This window comes from Triticum aestivum, chromosome 6A (assembly GCF_018294505.1).
Source record: "Triticum aestivum cultivar Chinese Spring chromosome 6A, IWGSC CS RefSeq v2.1, whole genome shotgun sequence".
Taxonomy (NCBI): Eukaryota; Viridiplantae; Streptophyta; class Magnoliopsida; order Poales; family Poaceae; genus Triticum; species Triticum aestivum.
The window spans coordinates 106,982,336-107,003,988 of record NC_057809.1 but is presented as its reverse complement, the minus strand read 5'-3'; the positions used below and the strand labels follow the sequence as shown (position 1 = coordinate 107,003,988).

At 50.2% G+C, this 21,653-nt stretch overlaps 3 protein-coding genes across 3 annotated transcripts in view; 2 read left to right on the top strand and 1 right to left on the bottom strand.

Annotated features, from left to right (window-relative positions):
• Positions 1 to 7,166: 7,166 nt before the first annotated feature.
• LOC123132349 (uncharacterized) lies at positions 7,167 to 11,599 on the top strand. Its single transcript, XM_044552124.1, has 2 exons — positions 7,167 to 7,510; positions 10,737 to 11,599. The coding sequence occupies exons 1-2, from the start codon at positions 7,343 to 7,345 to the stop codon at positions 11,097 to 11,099; spliced, it is 531 nt and encodes a 176-aa protein (XP_044408059.1). The 5' UTR covers positions 7,167 to 7,342; the 3' UTR covers positions 11,100 to 11,599.
• A 911-nt stretch (positions 11,600 to 12,510) lies between these two features.
• On the top strand, positions 12,511 to 13,875 carry LOC123132348 (protein IRX15-LIKE). Its single transcript, XM_044552122.1, has one exon. It carries the CDS (start codon positions 12,713 to 12,715, stop codon positions 13,697 to 13,699), a length of 987 nt encoding a protein of 328 aa, XP_044408057.1. The 5' UTR covers positions 12,511 to 12,712; the 3' UTR covers positions 13,700 to 13,875.
• Positions 13,876 to 14,949: 1,074 nt separating this feature from the next.
• The window catches only part of LOC123130405 (uncharacterized), a 32,277-nt gene continuing 25,573 nt past the window's right edge, over positions 14,950 to 21,653 (bottom strand). Inside the window, exon 3 of the mRNA XM_044550309.1 lies at positions 14,950 to 15,191. Within this exon, the coding sequence (XP_044406244.1) occupies positions 14,950 to 15,191 (242 nt within the window). The remainder of the gene's footprint in view (positions 15,192 to 21,653) is intronic.

The following is a 21,653-nucleotide window of genomic DNA, read 5'->3' as shown; positions in this document are numbered from 1 at the left end:
CGGTCATCCGGATATACTTCGTGTATCGCTCGTCATACTTCATCTTGTCATGAACCGAACCGGACCTCAGGTAAAGCTGATCAAAAACCCTTCCTTCATCTGCCATGAACCGTGCATGATGCAATTGATCATACGATGGATGGATAAGAGAAGCCATCCTGCAAATTACAAATGTATATGGTAAGCCCCGTTCTCATTTACAAATATCTGCACTAGTGCAAAAACATACATACATGTGCAAAATTTCTACACTGATTCTTCTTCCATACACCATATATGTGCATATAATTTTCTACAACATAATACACCATGTATTTGTTGGGGAACGTTGCAGAAAACAAAAAATTTCCTACGGTTTCACCGAGATCCATCTAGGAGTTCATCTAGCAACGAGTGATTGGATTGCATCTACATACCTTTGTAGATCACGCGCGGAAGCGTTCAAAGAACGGGGGTGAGGAAGGCGTACTCGACGTGATCCAAATCACCGGAGATCCTAGCGCCGAACGGACGGCACCTCCGCGTTCAACACACGTACGGTCAGCGTGACGTCTCCTTCTTCTTGATCCAGCAAGGAGAAAGGAGAGGTTGAGGAAGATAGCTCCAGCAGCAGCACGACGGCGTGGTGGTGGTGGAGCTGCAGTACTCCGGCAGGGCTTTGCCAAGCACATTGGAGGAGGAGGATGTGTTGGAGAGGGAGAGGGAGGCACCAAAGGCGTGGGGTGAGAAGTCCTCCATCTCCCCACTATATATAGGAGGGCCAAGGGGGGGCGCCGGCCCTAGGAGATCCAATCTCCTAGGGGGGTGCGGCCAAGGGGAGGAATCCCTCCTCCCCAAGGCACCTAGGAGGTGCCTTCCCCCTTTGGGACTCTTCCCTTCTTGAAACCCTAGGCGCCTGGGCCTCTTGGGGCTGGTGCCCTTGGCCCATATAGGCCAAGGCGCACCCCCTACAGCCCATGTGGCCCCCGGGGCAGGTGGCCCCACCCGGTGGACCCCCGGGACCCTTCCGGTGGTCCCGGTACAATACCGGTGACCCCGAAACTTGTCCCGATGTCCGAAATAGCACTTCCTATATATAATTCTTTACCTACGGACCATTCCGGAACTCCTCGTGACGTCCGGGATCTCATCTGGGACTCCGAACAACATTCGGGTTACTGCATATACATATCCCTACAACCCTAGCGCCACCGAACCTTAAGTGTGTAGACCCTACGGGTTCGGGAGACATGTAGACATGACCGAGATCGCTCTCCGGTCAATAACCAACAGCGGGATCTGGGTACCCATGTTGGCTCCCACATGCTCCTCGATGATCTCATCGGATGAACCACGATGTCGAGGATTCAATCAATCCCGTATACAATTCCCTTCGTCAATCGGTATGTTACTTGCCCGAGATTCGATCGTCGGTATCCCAATACCTCGTTCAATCTCGTTACCGGCAAGTCACTTTACTCGTACCGTAATGCATGATCCCGTGACCAGACACTTGGTCACTTTGAGCTCATTATGATGATGCATTTACCGAGTGGGCCCAGTGATACCTCTCCGTCATATGGAGTGACAAATCCCAGTCTTGATCCGTGTCAACCCAACAGACACTTTCGGAGATACCCGTAGTATACCTTTATAGTCACCCAGTTATGTTGTGACGTTTGGTACACCCAAAGCACTCCTACGGTATCCGGAGTTACACGATCTCATGGTCTAAGGAAAAGATACTTGACATTGGAAAACTCTAGCAAACGAACTATACGATCTTATGCTATGTTTAGGATTGGGTCTTGTCCATCACATCATTCTCCTAATGATGTGATCCCGTTATCAATGACATCCAATGTCCATAGTCAGGAAACCATGACTATCTGTTGATCAACGAGCTAGTCAACTAGAGGCTTACTAGGGACATGTTGGTGTCTATTATTCACACATGTATTACGATTTCCGGATAACACAATTATAGCATGAATAAAGACAATTATCATGAACAAGGAAATATAATAATAATGCTTTTATTATTGCCTCTAGGGCATATTTCCAACAGTATTTGCACTAATCCTTCCATACACCATATATATGTGCATACATATCCTAACCAAATTCATAGCACTTTCATAATAATCCTATATCATACATATTGTAAGCCATACATATCCTAAATCACACTAATCCCTACATTATCACACCAAAATCCACTATTCATTTCAACAAAAGGATGAAGTAGGGTTTCATCCAAATCAATCAAATGGAGAGATTTCAACCAATAGAAAGAGGGGAAAGGGAGGAGAATACCTTGAGGATTCAAAGGGCAACCGGATCCACCGATCTTCGGCTCAGATCCGCAGCTCTTGAGTGGGGATAGGGAGGGGCGATTTGAGGGGCACCATGGAGTGGGGAAAGAACAGAGAGAGGAGAGAAAGAAAGAACAGAGAGCAGAGGGGCTCGGGCGGCGATGTAGTGAAGGGGTATGGCGCCCCGGGGCGGGGCGTCGTGGTACAACCCACAGCGCCCTGGGCCGAGGCATCATGGGCCCAAGGCCAAGCCGACGTGGCAGTCAGTGCCGATGCGCACGGCGTCGTTGACCAAGGCGTTATGTTATCTAGCATGGCGCCCCGGGTGCGGGCGTCATGCGGTTAGGGCCATTTTATGAAATATTTTCAAAATAAGACCATTTTGTGCTGAACTTTGGCCAAAGGGCTAGTTTTGTGATTTTTCACCGCGGCCTGGGCTGCTGTTTAGGTTGGTTGTAATGGGGGTGTATCATATACTAGTATCATGCATATGATACTAGTGTGATAATATATCCGTAATGCATAGTACTTTCTCCGGTCCTTTTTACTCTGCATATAAGAATTGTCTGAAGTCCAACTACTCAAAGTTTGACCATATTTATATGAAAAAATATTAACACCTACCATGCTAAAGTTATACAATATGAAACTTTAAGTCATGATGGGTAAACTGGTATTGATTTCACATTGTGAATGTTGGTATTTTTTCTATAAAGTTGGTCAAACTTTACGAGGCTTTACTTCAGACAAATCTTATATGCGAACTAAAAAGGACCGGAGGGAGTATCATATGTTGGTATCATAGAGGGCTATATTTATTACCATGCATGACACAAAGTAGCACATCATTTAATATGATACGGTATCATGATATGATACTCAATCATCTTTTTCTTCATTTAATTTTATGCCACCTTATCAAAAGTGCTTAGTTGGCATGCATGATACTACCTATGATACTCCCATTATGGACAGGTTTAGTCTCACCTTGCTACCTGAGTGGTGTTTTGGGTGGTTTATAATGGGAAGCGCTGCCTGACAGGGACGGGAACAGTCTTTTGGACTTTCCACTAGCACACTGCGGTTAAGACTACCCGGTTCGGCGGATCTTATCCTGCGGCCGTGTCACACTTGCTCCTAGCCATGCATGGTGTTAGATCCATAGCATCATCCAAAAATGGCCAAACATTGTCGTCTGTATAGCACTCCTCTGCCAATGGTGCATGTCGTCTGTATGGCACTCCTCTGTTAATGGCGCATACGGCTAAACACCCATGTCGCTGCATCTCAAGTGCCCACGGTCATTCCTGCCATGTTTTTTCACTGCCCACGACTATAAAATCATTGTCGCCGTGTTTCAATACTCCACTTTCCGGTTGCCATACACATCCTGTCCATAACCTTCATTTTTCTCACCGCCACCCACATCCTCCACTTCGTTTCCCGTTGCCATGTTGCTTCCCCTGTGGACGGACTAGGTGCATCTCTCAGGGGAGGAGGAGGAGGAGAAGCGGGTGGTGGACAAGGAGCAAGCAGAGGAGATGTGACACCCCAATTTTTGGCCCTTTTCTTTTCTTTTGGACTGGCTTTGTGGACTTGAAACCTGAGAAGACCATCTCCTTTTCTTCTCCCAACTGGTTTATCACTCTCAAATCTTTCCCAAGACCATATCATTTCCATACTAGCCCAACCCTAATCTTTATTTCTTGGAAATATTCATTTTTCTATTAAAGGAATAACCCTATTTGCCCTAGTTTGTGAGGCATTCTATATTTCTGTCTTTCCAAAAATTCCCAATAAATTCTTATAAATACCTTAACTCACCTAGACCTTGCACATGTAAAAATATTCAAACTTACATGTTCATGGTGAGCACACCATCCAATTATTGCTTCTGGTCACATTTTCAGTTTGTGAAGAAATTATATTTTATATTGCTTCACAATTTCTTAATTTTTTTCAAGATCATGATCCCACTATATGACTTCCATCCACAAAATTTGAGATCAATTCATCTAGCCAATATTTCGCAATAATTCTCTCAAGATTCTGTCTTGAGAGGACCTCTGTGAAGGAACTACCATCTAGGTATTTCCAAAAGCCATGAAATTGTATCAGTGCCTCACTATGCCTAAATCATCATCCTACACCAAATTTCAGCTCAACCCAATACTCCATGTGAGTGCAGCTTCAAAACCTAGTTTTTGGCATAGTTTGTGAGTTGTGAAGCAACTACCTCCAAAACTTGTCGTAATTATCTCAAATTTCTCCAGCCCATATTGCTTCCTACCTCATGACTCTGTGACAACCTTTCCAGACCATTCAATTATCCATTTGACCACATCATCTAGTCCAAGTTTCTGACCAGAAACTGTTGATGATGCTACTGATCAACACAAAGCTACTTTGGTCGATACATGACCATAGTGGAGCTCCAGTATGTAGGGTCTTCATGCCAGACATCTTTTGACAAGCCTACATGCCCTTGGAGTGACATGCACCGCGGTGACAGCGCGGCTGGCATACCGTTGGCCGCGCTCTGCACGTCGTTTCCCCTCGGGCTCACTCTCCTCATCCGCCCCCGCGCGTCCCTGGTGCCGACCACCCTTATCCTTCGTCCACCTAGCCCTCTGGACCTTTCTTCCCTCCTACAACGCACTTGTCAGACCTGAGCCGCCCACGATCACGGAGGAACAGTGTGGCCCGAGTAGCCGACAACCCTTGTCCTCCCCGCGTCTGCCCTCCTACGCCTCGCCTACGTCGTTGGCATCTCACTAACCTCTCTCACCACCACCCAAGCCCTCCCATGCGCCCACGCGTACCCAACCTCACCAGAGCTTCGGCAGGATCTCCATGGTGGCTCATGACCCCAGGCATCTTCCCCTGAATATTTAAGCCCCTCTCGAGCCCGCCTCTCCTCACCAATCATCCTCCCCCTCACTCAATCGACCCCAGAGCCACTCAACCCAGCCAGAGAAGCCCTCCTTCCTCCTCTCCGGCATGAGCTCCACCACTCGGCCTCTGCCATGGCCAGCTTGCTCTGGTGCACATCCGGATAAGCCAAGGATACCCTTGAGCTCCCCGTTCTCTCCCGGTGTCGATGTCGTCCTCCAAGCTCCGAATTCATGCCTGGACGGGTGAGTCTGATGACCGCCGAGGGCCACCACCGCCTATAGAAGTGCATGCTCTAGCCAATCCAACCAAAAGACTGATCTAACGGAAGAGACTAGACAATACATTTATATGTCAACACTCCCCCTCACATGTGGCTCCCTCGGGCCTAAACATGGATCAAAAGTGTGCTGCAATTTCATTGAGCCAACCTAGTTTTTAACTGAAGACCTCTTGGCTCTGATACCATGTACAAGTGCATGTTGTAGCTAATGCAACCAAAAGACTGATTTGATGAAAGAGACTAGGCAATACATTTATACGTCGACATCGTCGAAGAGGACGCTGCCGACGCCGTCCGACCAGCATTCGATGGGCTGCGAGTACGGGCATGCTCGCCGTCGAGCGCCTGGTCCATCTCCGTCGTCTCACCGCTCGGCCTCCTCGTCGGCGGGCGACCATCGATAAGCCATTGCCTCTCTGCTTCTCTCTCTTCCTCTTATAAACCTGCAGCTCGACCCCACCCGGCAGCCTCTCGCCCGATGCCCGAATCATTTTCAAGTGAAAACATATTCTGGAAATACGCCACCGTCATGGCCTCTCCATAGGTTTTCTGGAAATTCAACTTAATTCATTTTAAATCTATTTCGAGTCATATTTTGACCATTATTTTAACTAATAAAATATATGTTATATGCAACAAATATAATATCCTTGAAAACTACATTCAAATACGAATCCAGCAACATAATTTTTTGTGACATGCCTTGACATTTTTCTAGTCAAATGTGTGGTCAACCTTTGACCCAAAATACGACGGAGACTAATAATCCTAGAGGTAGTACTCTGTCCGGCAAAATAAGGAAAGCGCTTGCAATCACGCGACGGATCGCAGCTCTCGTGTCTGCCACCTTCCCTGCACGTCACATGCTTCATGGGCCACCACCACTAGTTTTGCAACTAGCCCATTATTGCAATTTTACCACCGCAATAATTGGTCTGTTGCAGACCCCAGAAGACGAAGGCGAAGCGGTAGCTTCCTCATCCCCGCAACACCGAGCGAGAGATGCGTGTCGCCGGCAACGGCCCACCTCACCGGAGAGGAGGATGGTAGCGAGGTTGCAGCTGGGGTCGAGTACGATGGCCGCCTTTGCCATCCGCTTCCACCACGCACGTCGACTGCACACAATGGGCCCACCGCGCTGGAGAGGAGGCGAGGCGACATGGCAGAGCTGCGGCGCTCGCTGGCGGCGGTGCCATGGCGGGGACGGGCGGCGTCACTACTCCCTCATCACTGTTTGACAGGAGATCACTGCGAATATCCAACGGTGATTTTTTTCTTGCAACATCCTCACTGTTGCTACATTGTTGATGTTGCAAAACTCTCTTACATAACGCCTATGTAAAGATGAAGACAAAAAACTGCAACATTAGCTCTGTTGGAAAAAAAATCTACAACGAGATCTTTGTTGCGAAAAAAAATTATAATGATACCGCTGTTGCAAAAGTTCTGCAATATGAACTGGGTTGCAATTGCAAACGTTCAAGCCCAACATCATCCATGTTACAAAGCTGGCAGCTAAATTTGACGGTCGTCTTATATAAAATTCAGTGGCTCGCGAGGCGGCAGATCTTTCAAAAGGACCTCCCCAAAATAAAAGGATAAAACAGCTAAATAAATACAGGGGAAAATTGGGGACCAACCCGTAAAATTTCGAAGGATTTCCTTCTCGTGCGTCTATTCTTTTAGAAACCGAATACCAGGCCGCCCCCGACTGCCCGAGGAGGCACGCACCACCTGGAAGCATCTGGAGGCGTGGCACCGCAGCCGCAGAGCAGCCGTCGCCCGCAGTTACCAGGCACCACCCCGCGACGCCGTGCACCTCGCGGCGGCGGAGCACGTACGAGAGCACGCAGTCGATCGGGAGGCGCCGCCGATGGACCCGTCCGACGTCGAGATGGAGCCCGCGGAGCATCCGCTCCAGCCCCAGCCCCAGCAGCCTCCGCCGCCGCCGCAGGCAGCGGCGGCCGGAGATGGGTGGAGCATGCTGTCCCGCGCCCGCGGGCTGCTCCAGGAGGGCCAGCCGTCCCTCGCGCTGCAGGCGGTGAGAACCCTCGCCTCACTCTCTCTGCCCTCACATCCCCTCTTCCGCTCCGCCTCCATTTCCTGCGCTTCGTCGCGTCTCGACCCTCGCCGTGCGTGCCGGAACGGGAAATCCGCGAGGTTCGCACCCGCCATAGGCTGATCACGCGATTAGAACGGACGCGGTGGGTTTTCTCTGGTTTCAGTTTCGCTTTGGATCGTCTTCTCCATGGCGTAATCCGCCTTGGGATTTCGCGCGGAGCGACAAAACAGGGGTTAGGTGTTGTGATTCGCTCTAGGTCCTAGGGTTCTAGGCTTTGAGGTTTAGGGTTTGTTAGGTATGATTCGTGCCAGAAGATGTTTAGGTGTTTGGGTGGTGCCCCCCTACCTGCGCACCTGTTCTTTTCGGCTATATTCCCCCCTTAGGCTAGCAGTGGTTATTCTCATGTTTCCCCTCCTTGAGAGGTAAAAGGGAGGAAGTTTATGAAGTGATGCACACACAGGGAGATGCTTCCACTATGTTGAGTGCTCGTAGGCTCGTACATATCTCACACCTATCAGTATTTCAATTTGCTATTTACTAATGGGTTTCCATTAGCACACTGAGTAAGCTCTAGGGATGGTGTTTACAAACGTATAAGGATTGAGCTTGCAAAGTGGGGAAGTAGCACAGATGCATTGTAGCCTTACAAATCTGTTTTGGTAATCCTTGTCAAGATTTCATTTCCGATTGCAATTGCCATGCCACAATGTAGATTCGAGTGAATTCCTCATCCCACACAGTTACAATAGTTTTTGATTAAAAAATCTTAAAGAGTTTTGAGTTTCCCGCGCAGTCGTGAAGCTAGTTTTACTACTCCCTCTGATCCATATTAATTGTCGCTGATTTAGTACAACAATTACTATGGATCGGAGGGGGTAATTAATTATTTTCGAAGTGTTTGAGTTTGCCACAGTTGTGTAGCTAGATTTAGTAATTTTCTTAGGGTAATTGTTAGACTTGGTTTTAGTTTCATACAGTGTGTTTTTCTGATGATTTGATTGTGCCTGCACAGTCCTGTTTCTGCTCTTTCTGTTCCCCCTTAGTTGGTATGCTAGTTCCTTACCTTCTTTTCTTTCATTTTCTGGTAGTAATGGGGAACCCCAAATAATTACCTTCTTCGATTGAGTTGAGAAATGGGGATGTTTAGAGACCTACCATTTAAGTATTTATATAAAGTTTGTTTCTTAACAAGGGTTTTACGAATTCATATTTTCCGAGAATGAACACCAACGCTCCACCCAAAGTGGGTGTACAACTTCAGCCAAGCATGCTTGAACTTTTGAACAGGGATTATTTTCCTCATCCTCTAGCCTTTATTAGATGGTTAAGTTTGTATCTGCTAGTTTTGCTGTTGTTTGGGTTGTGTGCTCCGCATAGTTAAAAAAGGCGCGGCTAGGCTCTAGGCGATAGCAAAACGCCTAGTGCATAATCGCGCTTAATCTGCGCATAAGCATGCGCTTTGGTCAGAAAAGCGCAAGGAGGTGGCAAACGCGCAATTAACGCTTAGCGCTTTTTTGAACTATGGTTGCTCGGTCACCTCTCCCCTGCCTGGCCGTTATTTCCGGGCTCAATGTCTTAATGGAAAAACAGTTCAGGTGGGCTAATCGCCCCCCACCCCACCTGACCTTTCAAAAAAAGGTGTGAATCTGCGTTGTTTAAACTATTGAGCTGTCGTGAGGTCACACTGGCAAAGGTGGGTTGCAATGCTTAACATATGGAGATGCGCTTTAACCATTTATAGTGAAGCCAAAAAATATGGGTACAAAAGGCACGAATGAGAAGTCAACAAGTTAGGATTTGATACCTTGGTGAAACCGCTCAGTCATTGTGCTAATTTAGTACTGGCCCAACCTTACTAAATATGCTAGTATTCTGTGTAGCATTAGGATGTTCAAGCCATGTTTGCATTGGACATATATGATTTCCTGTCTTATGTGTAGAATAGACCTTTCCTAAGATGATCCAAATGAGGAATGTGCAGTCTTCGTCAGGACTTGAGTGCTGTGAATCCTACACAATGGCGTTTGCAGCAATGCTGCAATACTCACTAGCATTTCCTGTTACTCTTATATGTGACTGGAATTCAACATGTGCAAATTGATTCCGACCACCGATACTCATTGGCATTAACAGCTGCTTTCCTATTGCGTTATTTCTTTCATTCCTTTGTCCGGAGTCTTTCCTTAGTAAAATAAAGTACCAATAGGGACTAGCCCCTCTGGTCTTTTGTTAAGAAATGTTGGCACATACCCAGCGGAGCCAAGGCTCAAACGCGAGCGGTGGGCTAGGTTGCGCAATCGTCTCCACGCCACTAGCTAACTGGTCGATGCCCAGTTCCTATTCCCTAGTCAAACACGATTTGGTTGTAGCAATGGTGGGAAGGAGAAGAAGCAGCCCTGGGGGAGGTAAGAAATAGCAGAAATAGAAAGGGATAAAGACCGGTGAATGAGAAGAAGGGGAAGAAGGCTGTGGGGAGCAGATGTGGAACAGTGGAAGAGGGTTATGCCAGGGGGAAAATGGTGAAATCTATTGCAATTGAGTAGTGGAGGACGGAACTAGTATTGTTTTTGTCAAGGATACATGAATGAGTGGTATTTTGGAAAAGGGCAATTTTCTTAGTGGTATAAGATCAATTTTCCCTTAAGTGCAGCACTAATAAGTGAATTTTGATGAGGTTTGCAATCTGCTTCTTAACTTGTATACGTCAATGAAAATAATGTTGTGTGTCTGTTAAAAGAAAAGCTCTGTGGGGGATGCAAATATAGTAAGCTTCCAAATTGGCAACGTTTCTTGGCGGCAATTATTTTTTACTAAAATATTAGGGTCTTTCTAATGTGCGTATGTATATTTTTGGGTTATATTTTGCTGTACGAAGATAAAAACAAAATAAAAATTCAGAAAAGGAAAACTAAGGTTACAACAACAAGCAACTGAGTTAGCGAAAGGCTCAACCCACTGCCAGGGAGCTATATTTCTTTGTCTTAGCTCGATGAAGAAGCCACTGCAATTCCTCTTCGAATTTTTTTCCTGCATCTGTAGAGATGGGCCTGATGCCCTTGAAGATGTTGATCGTTCCTGGTATTCCGGATTTCCCAAGCAACTATACTTGGTTGTGATTATTCTGATGATCCCTTTGCGACTTACTTTACATAAATTTCACATTTCCTAGTTCTGCCAAGGAACTGAACTCTGGAATATTATGCAGGTACTCTTGGCCATAAGATCTCAAGGTGGTGAACAGGCTCTCATCCAGACTCTGAACCGTGCACGTGACCTCTACAGGCAGAGATCGCAGCCTGCTCCCAACATTGATGAGCTCGCTTCTTTGCTCGCACAGTGTGCTATAGCAGAGGCTCAGTCATCAAACCCTAATCCACTAGCACCTGGTTCTGACCCTGTTACGGCGTTGAACTCTGATGAGGCCTGCATACTTGCTGAGTGTGGAAGGAAGCAGATTATCCTGGACGCCTTCAACGATGGCAGCAGCTTCATTTGCTTGAAATGTGGTGGGCTCTTCAGCACGTCACGCAAAGATGAGCACCTGGCCTACTGGTGCGGGGCGGCATGATCCTGGTGATAAATCCTTGCTACTGTATATGGGTGCTCACCCCAGACGGTGATCATGATGTGCATGATATTTTGTAGAACCTGCTCTCTTTTCCGGGTTACCGCTTCTCTACTGCAGGGATGCCAGAGATACATCTCCTGTTCACCGAAGCAAATACATAGACAACCTAGAGCATTATGAACTGGAATCGACGCTTCATTGTGCCTTGCTGTGTTCTTATGGCACCTTTTTGCTGGTGGTATGGTAAATCCTGATATGATCCTCTGTTATTTGCTCGAGGTTGTCGAAATCCTCATAGTCTGGTGAGGAAAATCTTCCGTCCATCATTAGACGGCGTATACTCTATGGAAAGTTAGTTAACTGATGTTCTGTCCCTTTTAATTATGATCTGCTGATTCGGACACCGGGAGTTGGTATCCATGGGCAGATCTATAAGAAGATGGAACTCTGTTGTCACTACCTGCTACATTACTTTTCAGTATTGTTTCACTTTCTTTTTACCCAATGCATGTGCCTGCTAGATTATTGCTAGCAGTAAACATATACAAGTTCTTCGTTTGAAATTTTGAATGAGCTCAGGTTACCACGAAACAGTCTAGGTCTTGAACATGTCGGTGCGTGTTTCATGCCAGTGCTTTTGCCGAGGCTTCACTCGAAGGCAACGGAAGGAATAGACCGACAGCCACCTCCCATCTACAAACGTTAGTTCCTGCATGCCACATCTGTGAGACTGTGAGTCGCTTGAATCCCAAGTGGCCAGTCTCCTTTTGCGTCACCCTTGTCAAAGGAGGTTCAGCCTTGTTCAACAATTTTCTCACCAAATATGATAGTTGTATCTGCAACCTTCTTTCGTTTGATATCTGAGTCTGATGGCCAGAAAGCTGCCCGTCTTCAATCAAAGTACCAAAATCTGGATCCATCTCCTGTATCTGTTCAGGTAATTACTGATGATCCTCTGTCATCGGGTTAATGGCACATTGCCGTTATGTGTTCCATATACCACACGGAAAAAAGAAGAAACATAAGGTGACATTGCCCAAGAAATTTGGTAGCCTGCCCGGGGTTGATCGCAGCTCAATCTGCGTTCCACGCTGAAAGTTTTGGATGGCGGGGATATGAGTGTTCATATTCTGAAGGAGAAAGTTCCAGCGTCCAAATCAAAGGAGTGCCCATCCAAACCTACCGGAATTTGAGCCACTCCGAAGCAAACCTGCAGCGAAGTGAATTTTCACCTAGATTGCTTTCTCGCCAAACATGCCAACTACTGATCAAACGCTTATTCGTTTATTTCCCAAAAGAAATAAACTTCGTCTTATTCTACTTTGCTTGATTAATTAAGCTTAGCTTGGCTTGTCTGCCATCACATCCAAACCTGCATTCCCCGGCCAACAACTCTCACGCTCTGAAAGGCTGAGATGTCATTCTGGTACGGTGAGCCATTCTCTCCATCCCCGTCCCTTCTTGTACTAACACCATTGCTCTTCACCCGGAGCGCAAGATCACACGCATAAATGGTGTGAGAAACACAGGGGCACAAGAACTCGAGCACCAGCCACTCCAGCTGCCTGCTCTGCTCATTGGTTTGGTTGGTTACGCGGGCCGGGTAGGGAGAGATGAAGGCGATGTCCGGGACGAAGCTGCTCCTCGTCCGCCAGCCGTCGAGCAAGTACGGGAACGGGGCGGCGTCGCCGGCGACGGCCGCGTCCATCTCCTGGCGCCGCTTCTGGCTCGTCGCGTTCCTCGCGCTCTTCACCTGCGCGTCCCTGCTCACGGTCTTCTCCACGGCGCGCGCGCCGTCCGGGGCGGCGTCGCCGCGGGTCACGTTCGCGGCCGGCGCCGGCGCGGGCAGCGCCGTCGGCGGCGCCTCGGCGGGCGGAGGGGCGCTGCCGGCGTACGTGTTCGACGCGCTGGTGCGGTACGCGGCGGCGGCGGGGGCGAACTCGACGGTGAGCATGCCGGAGGAGGACGTGCGCGCGATCGCGTCGGTGCTGCGGCGGCGCGCGCCCTGCAACCTGCTGGTGTTCGGCCTCGGCGCGGAGACGCCGCTGTGGCGCGCGCTGAACCACGGGGGGCGGACGGTGTTCCTGGACGAGAACCCCTTCTACGTTGCCCACATGGAGGGCGCGCACGGCGGGCTGGAGGCGTACGACGTCGCCTACGCCACCGCCGTGCGCGAGCTCCCGGACCTCCTCGACGCCGCGCGCGCGTCCCGCCGCGCCGAGTGCCGCCCCGTCCAGAACCTGCTCTTCTCCGACTGCCGCCTCGCCATCGGCGACCTGCCCAACCAGCTCTACGACGTCGCCTGGGACGTCATCCTCGTCGACGGGCCGCACGGGTACGCCGAGGGCTCGCCGGGGAGGATGGCGGCCATCTTCTCGGCGGCGGTGATGGCGCGGACCAAGGGGACGGTCACGGACGTGCTGGTGCACGACTACGAGCGGGAGGTGGAGAGCCTGTGCGCGCGGGAGTTCCTCTGCGACGAGAACCGCGTGGAGGGGACCGGCACGCCGTCGCTCGGCCACTACGTCGTGCGCGGCGGCGCCGCCGCCAACCGGGAGGCCTTCTGCGGGGCGCCACCGACCGCGAAGAAGGCGAACTAGTCGGTCAGGGAAACGGCTTTCCAGTTTGGTTCCTTGTACTTCGATCAGATGGGTTGGTCTATTGTGTGCGCTTTGGCATTTTGATGCACCGTTGTAAATGTGGCGTGGTCTCGATCAGACAAAATGACACTTGTGAACAACTGAACAAGTAATTTTTAAGAGGGTTTCCGGCATCATTTTTTTTGTTGCATGGTAATACATGTCTCATTTATATTGAAAGGATCAAACTACAAGTCGTGTATATACCGAACTAGCGAGATTGGAAAGAAAAAAAGAGCAAAACGCTAGTTTTGCATAAAGAAATACTGATCAAGAAGTAAAATTACAAACAAGACCAAAGAATCCTCCGTCACGAGCAAGTTTAGAATGACATATTTAGCGCTCACACACTTCTTTTTTCAAGAGCATATCAAGAACGTGCCATATTCTTATATAGAAGGCATAAATATGTTACAAGAAACACTCACATAACTTGGTGCTACCGAGCTCTCAAGCCACGGGCGCATAGCCAAAGAGGAAGACTCGTTGTGTTCTAATTAATACTACTATTTTTGTGTCTTTGAGTTGATCGTTACAATGTGTGTTCTTTTTATCCTAAACACGTAATGTGTATAGCTCAAGAGAATGGAGTACCACGTGTGGGCATCATGTGTGTTCGATGTCCATCAAACACCAGCAATTATCTAGGAATGTTATCAAGCATACGTTGCACATATGCGCATAGGCTATGTGAAATTGACTCATGAAGCATCAAGCATGTCATCCCCGAGTTCTCCTGTGATCTTGCATTGCAAATGCATGAACGTCATGTGATAATCTAGTAGATCTCTATTGAACAAGTCACTCCTTGTTCACAATCGAAGCTTCGAAAATTTGAATGAGAATACTTAATGGAATGCTGAATTAAGGGGAGAAAGTACATCTGGCCAAAAGATAGGATTATACTCCTTTTATCTTGTTCGAGTATTTCCAAAGTTTCTCCACACATGTTTTAACGAGGCTATCTACAAAACATGCATAGTACAAATACATTTTCTCCCTTCTTAAACTAAACCCACCAGGGTTTGGTAGACTCCAACTCCAACACGCCCTGCAATTCTACATCTTGCGTCTCCTATCTACGTTTTGCTCCTACTTTTTTGCCTGCATTCCATGATGATCTCAACACATACATCCATCTTCAGATGTCTCCATGCACTCGCCTTTTTGTGCTTACAGGTACATAAAAGCAACTTCGCATTGCAATTGAACTACCGAATTACCATGAAATCCCACTTCCATTCAGCGCTGGAATGAAAATCATCATAAGGGTAAAAAACACGGTCCATGTGCCTCGAACCCCAAAGGTGCCGAGCATATTTGATGTCCAGCAGATTCGCAACATCAAAGTCAATTATACCCGAGGTAGCATCAAGGGGACTGCGGAAATTGTATGCTCCAAAAGATGGGTTGATAAGCCTTTGATGAAGACTCTCACAAAGATCGCAGTGACCTGATAAAAGTATAAACATGTCCAATCTGAGACTAGCGTCATGACATAAAAAGTGTTTCAGATAATCAGTATGCATAACTGCATGGAGTACTGATAAACATGATATATTACACACAAACAGTTAGCAAACTTAGGGCACGTGCATTAACTAGCTCCTTAATTCTGTAGCATTTCACCGCGTTCAAGGGCGAGGGGTAAGGGCAGGAAGGTGATGGTGGGGTTTAAATGGTTGTAAAATATACCCAATTTGATTACTACCTCTCTCTCAGTTTACAGGGCGTGCGCGTACCTCTAGGTCGTCAATTTGACCAACCTAATACATGTCATATATTACAAAAAATATACCAATATAAACTTCGGATGTTCTATTTTCAAACAATATAATTTTTGTGTTATATAGTTTATATTAGGGTAATAAAATTGACAATCTAGGTATACGCGTAGGACTTATAAACTGAAACGGAGGTAGTATATCGAAAGCATGTAAAGCCCTGACTAGCAGCTAAAAAGAAAACACTTCCGCTTCGGTAGACCCCCTGTAAACACAAGGAGGGCTGAGATTGCCCAATACCCCTTCATAACAAAGGGTAGGATGGGCATAAGATTGCCCCGCCGGCCCGCCCGCCCGCAAAAAAAAACAGACGGAGGTATACGTATATGAATACAGGCCGGCCGCCCGCCCGGGAGGGAAAAAAATTAAAGCGGCCGCTCGCAGTCAACGCGTTGTCGGTGGCGCCGCGCCGGCCCCACCCCCACGCCCGCCGGCCCCACGCAATCCCACACCCGTCGTGTGGCGTGTCGGCCGCCAATCACGGCGCCTGAGGCGCGCATGCATGCAGGCGGTTCCACGCGCGTGCCTCCTTGCGTGTCGCGCCGCCGCTGCCGCCTGCAGCCGCGCCTGCCGGACGCCACCGCTGCCGCCTCCTCGCCTGCCGCGCCGCCTGCCGGACGCCACCGGTGCCGCCTCCTCGCCTGCCGCGCGACCGCTGACGCCTGCCGTCGCTGTCGGCTCCTCGGCTGCCACGTCGATGCTGCCACCCGACCGGCCCGCCGCCTGGCCTGCCCCCTTCCGACGCGCTGTTCGCTTAGCCCGACGGTCAAACGCCGCCTCGCCTGCCACGCGCATTAACGCACCGGCGTTAATAACCACGGCGCCGCCTGCCCGCCTCCCTCCCTCCCCCCGCTATAAAACGGCACCGGCCCGATGGCTTTCTTCCGCCACCTCCCGCACCTCCCGCACCCTCCACCTCCACGCCACCTCCCGCACCCGATGGCTTTCTTCGGCGGCAGCAGCAGCACCGGTGGCGGCGCCGCCGCCGACGCCCCCGGCGCATGGCCGACGAGCATCGGAGGGCCGGAGACGGAGGAGCTCCACCACTACTGCCTCCCCGTGCCGCCGGGCTGCCGTCTAGCGCGCAACTGGAAGATCGACGCGGAGGGCTTTGCGACGTTGGGTCCCGGCGCGACGGAGGAGGAGCTCCGCAACCACAGCGGCGGCCGGCACAACATCGAAGGCCGAAAGCGGTTTTGGCGCGGGAAGGACTATTGGGAGGTGATGGCGGCCTTCCGCCTTGCCGCGGCCGGCGAGACCCCCGATCTGACGGGTCGCAGCGGCCGTCTTCGCGCACCGCCTCCACCGCAATATCGCCGCAGACGTGGCGGCGGCCACGGTGTGTACCCGGCACGGGCGCCCACGCCGGCCGCCCCTCCCTTGCCGCCGGGGATCGAGTTGCCGCCGGAGCAGGTCATCCTCCGCGAGGACGGTGATCCGGATGACACAACGGGGTACCACGTTGTAACGCCCGGATAATTAAGCTACAGTAATCCCTGCTAATGATGCCGCGTCACCTCGGTTACCGTGATTAAACTCACGTTGATTCGAACTCGGTTCAAATTCAATTGAAAACATAGGCAAACAATAAAAGTTTTCAAAAATTAGATCTAAAATGTTCGGGGGTTGTCAAATATTACAAAGATAATTATGGTGAAGTAAACAAATTTTTATAAAATGCATAAATATTTTAAATTGAATAAAACAGAAAGGAAAGTAAATTAAAAAAAACAGAAAACAAACCAAATATATATATATATATATATATATAAAAGGACCCCCCCACTGGGCCAGACGACCCAGCCGACTAGGCCACCACCGGCCCAACTGGGCAAAGGCCCAGCCGGCCATCCCCCCCCATAACCCCACGCCCCCGGAACCCTAACCCCACCCCGTCACCCCACTCACCCTCCCCCCCACTCCCCACTCGCTCTCCCCCACCCCCCTCGCGCTGGATCTGGATCGGGAGGAGCCCGATCCCCTTCTCCCTCGCCCGGCCCCCAACACCCGTCGACCGTCGCCGCCTCCCCCCCCACCGGCGCTTGACCCCCGGATCCCGACCACCGCCGCCCCGTCGCTCGTCCTCACCCCCTCCTCGCCGGACGCCGTGGACGCGGCCGTCCCGCCGCTGCCGAACGCCTCCTTCGTCCTCCTCCTCGCCGGTCTTCCCCGACCTCCCCCGAGCCCACTGCCCCGTTGCCCTACTCCCCCCCCCCCGTGAGCTTTCCCCCCTTCGCCCTCCTCTCCCCCTAGGTCGCCTCGGCCGTCGCCGCTCGACGCGCTCCGGCGCCACCGTCGCCCGCGCCGGGCCGTCCCGCCCCCGGCCCCTCCCCGCTCCCCCGTGCGGCTCCCCTGCCGCGGCCGCCGCGCCCTTCCCCCCCTGGTCGCCTCGGCCACGTGCACGGGCACCACCGACCGCGCCATCGCCCCGCCTCGCCTCGCGCCACAGCCGCTCGCCGTCCCAGCCCCGCTTCGGTCGCCGTCGCGGCCCCTGGACGCCGGCGCTCGCGCCCAAACGCCCCGGGGCTCCGCTCGGTTGCAGCCCCGTTTGGCCCGCGCCCATTAGCCCCTGGTGGCTCGGATGAGCCACTGACTAGGGGGGCCCCACGCCCAAAAAAAAATAAAATAAATAAATAAATAAATAAATAATAAAATAAATAAAAACAATAAATATAATTAATAAAATTAAAATGATTTAATAAAATTATTAATTAATTAATTGATTAAGTTAATTAATCCGGTTTAATTAAATTAATTAACTAGTTAAGTTTAATTAAACTGTAATTAGATTAACCTAAAACCTAATTAACATAAATAGAGAATGACAGGTGGGTCCCACTGGACCCACATGTCAGGGTTGACTCAGTCAACCCCTGTTGACTGCTAACGTCAGCATGACATCATGCTGACGTCATAAATACATTTTTCGAATTAATTAAATAAATAATTAAATTCCAAAATTGTTAAAATCTTTTAAAAATCATATCTTTTAATCCGTAACTCGGATTAAAATATTTTCAACATGAAAGTTGCTCGCAACGACGTGATGATTCCGGATACGCAGTCCGTTCGTCCGCCACACACCCCTAACCTATCGAACTCGCAACTTTTCCCCTCCGGTTCATCTGTCCGAAAACACGAAACATCGGGAATACTTTCCCGGATGATTCCCCCTTAACCAGTACCACCTCATACCACGTTAGGGCACGCCTAGCATCGCTTCTTGACATGCCATGCATCGATATGCATCTGTTTACTTGGTATTCATTGTTTCTTCCCCCTCTTCTCTCCGGTAGACTACGAGACCGACGCTGCTGCTGCCCAGTTCGACTACAGAGTTGACGACCCCTCTCTCTTGCCAGAGCAACTAGGCAAGCCCCCCCCCCTTGATCACCAGATATCGCCTATTCTTCTCTATACTGCTTGCATTAGAGTAGTGTAGCATGTTACTGCTTTCCGTTGATCCTATTCTGATGCATAGCCTGACATTGTTGCTACACCTGTTGATACCTTACCTGCAATCCTAAATGCTTAGTATAGGATGCTAGTTTATCATCATTGGCCCTACATTCTTGTCAGTCTGCCTTGCTATACTATTGGGCCGTGATCACTCGGGAGGTGATCACGGGTATAGACTATACATACATACATTCTATACAGATGGTGACTAAAGTCGGGTCAGCTCGAAGAGTACCCGCGAGTGATTCACGGATTGGGGGCTGAAAGGACCTTTGTCCCGACGGCCCTCTGTGTGGATCTTTGTGGCGGAGCGACAGGGCAGGTTGAGACCACCTAGGAGACAGGTGGGCCTGGCCCTGTTCGGCGTCCGCGGATACTTAACACGCTTAACGAGATCTTGGTATTTGATCTGAGTCGGCTACGAGCCTATACGCACTAACCATCTACGTGGGAGTAGTTATGGGTATCCCGACGTCGTGGTATCAGCCGAAGCACTTCAGACGTCAGCGACGGAGCGGCGCGCGCCGAATTGGACTGGAACGCCACTAGGCTAGGTCTGCTTTCGGCCGCCCTCGCAACGTGCAGGTGTGCTATGGGCGATGGGCCCAGACCCCTGTGCGCTTAGGTTTAGACCGGCGTGCTGGCCTCTCTGTTGAGCCTAGGTGGGGCTGCGACGTGTTGATCTTCCGAGGCCGGGCATGACCCAGGAAAGTGTGTCCGGCCAAATGGGATCAAGCGTGTTGGGTTATGTGGTGCACCCCTGCAGGGAAGTTAATCTATTCGAATAGCCGTGATCTTCGGTAACAGGACGACTTGGAGTTGTACCTCGACCTTATGACAACTAGAACCGGATACTTAATAAAACACACCCTTCCAAGTGCCAGATACAACCGGTGGTCGCTCTACCTCAGGGATATGAGGAGGGGATCGCCGGGTAGGATTATGCTATGAGTTGTTACTTGGAGATGCTACTTGGAGGACTTCGACCTACCCTCTTCTGCCTGTTGCAAGACGAAGGTGACCAGAAGCGTAGTCTTCGATAAGACTAGCTATCCCCCTCTTATTCTGGCATTCTGCAGTTCAGTCCACTGATATGGCCCTTTACACATATACCCATGCATATGTAGTGTAGTTCCTTGTTTGCGAGTACTTTGGATGAGTACTCACGGTTGCTTCCTCCCCCCTTTTTTCCCCTTTTCCTTCATTTCTGGTTGTCGCAACCAGATGCTGGAGTCCAGGAGCCAGACGCCACCGTCGACGACGACCCCTACTACACTGGAGGTGCCTACTACTACGTGCTGCCCGCTGATGACGACCTGGAGTAGTTTAGGAGGATCCCAGGCAGGAGGCCTGTGCCTCTTTCGATCTGTATCCCTGTTTGTGCTAGCCTTCTTAAGGCAAACTTGTTTAACTTATGTCTGTACTCAGATATTGTTGCTTCCGCTGACTCGTCTATGATCGAGCACTTGTATTCGAGCCCTCGAGGCCCCTGGCTTGTATTATGATGCTGGTATGACTTATTTTATTTGTAGAGTTGTGTTGTGATATCTTCCCGTGAGTCCCTGATCTTGATCGTACACATTTGCGTGCATGATTAGTGTACGATTGAATCGGGGGCGTCACAAGTTGGTATCAGAGCCGACTGCCTGTAGGAATCCCCCTTCCACACTCCTTGGCCAAAGTCGAGTCTAGTCACTACAAAACTTTTACTAACATGGCTGTGAGCCTTACGGGCCCACGTCGCCATTGGGTGGTACTAGGATCTTTTACTCCTCGACCTTTACTCTGGGACTCTGAACTCTTTTCTACTCGGGTTAAACGAATTTACTAACTCTGACATTAGGATCCCGTTACCACGTTCACCCCAAAGTTGGATAAGCCATAGTTATTCTGCAGGATAGCATTTTGAATAGTGCCCGTGTTGTCATTTGACTCCATTGAAACATCTTTGTTTTCAGATGGAACCCGCGAGGCAGGTCGTGCGCCACACTGCGGCCATTGGTGCCTCAGGATCACCTGCTGTGCTAGCTGATATGATGACCTATCTGGGTTATCGCTGGCACCCTGAGTACACCGTCTACGAGGAGTACCAGGACTTTAACCAGGAGCAGTACCGTGCCATCGTCCACCTCTACTCTCGGGAGTATGAGTCCACTACCGTGCTGCACACCGCTCATGGTGTTGGAGTGACCATCGAGATGGCAGTCCACGATGCGGCTCATGCTGCTCTGACACGTCTTCGTGGAGAGTATCAGGCATTGGACACTTCCCCTTTCAGGCACATTCCTATCGCATCTGACGTTGGTGCGGAGGGATACTACACTGCCGCCTACTCCACCGTCACCCGAGAGCCTTTCCACCATCAGCGCCTGGTTCTGCATGCTGATGGGCTGGACCGAGCTAACAGAGCTCTTCGCCACGAGTTGTACACCACTCGTCAGCACCTTTACAGGGCTCTGACGCGGTTGCACCCCTTTGTCCGGTCTGGACAGCTGCAGCGTTCTGCGATCTACCCAGCCAGGACCGTGATGCCCCACGGTGTCGGATGGCCAGAGGTGGGAGGCTACTCTCCCGCACTTGGTCCTCTTCTGCCACCTGAGCGTCGGGTTCTACACCAGAGTATCCGCAGCCCCCAGGCCACTGACGTGGAGGACTATCCGTTGCCTCACTAC

Coding starts and splice junctions, on each gene's coding strand:
- LOC123132349 (XM_044552124.1), top strand. CDS start 7,343: ATGGACCCGTCCGACGTCGAGATGGAGCCCGCGGAGCATCCGCTCCAG. Junction 7,511..10,736: donor CGTCCCTCGCGCTGCAGGCG/GTGAGAACCCTC, acceptor AATATTATGCAG/GTACTCTTGGCCATAAGATC.
- LOC123132348 (XM_044552122.1), top strand. CDS start 12,713: ATGAAGGCGATGTCCGGGACGAAGCTGCTCCTCGTCCGCCAGCCGTCG.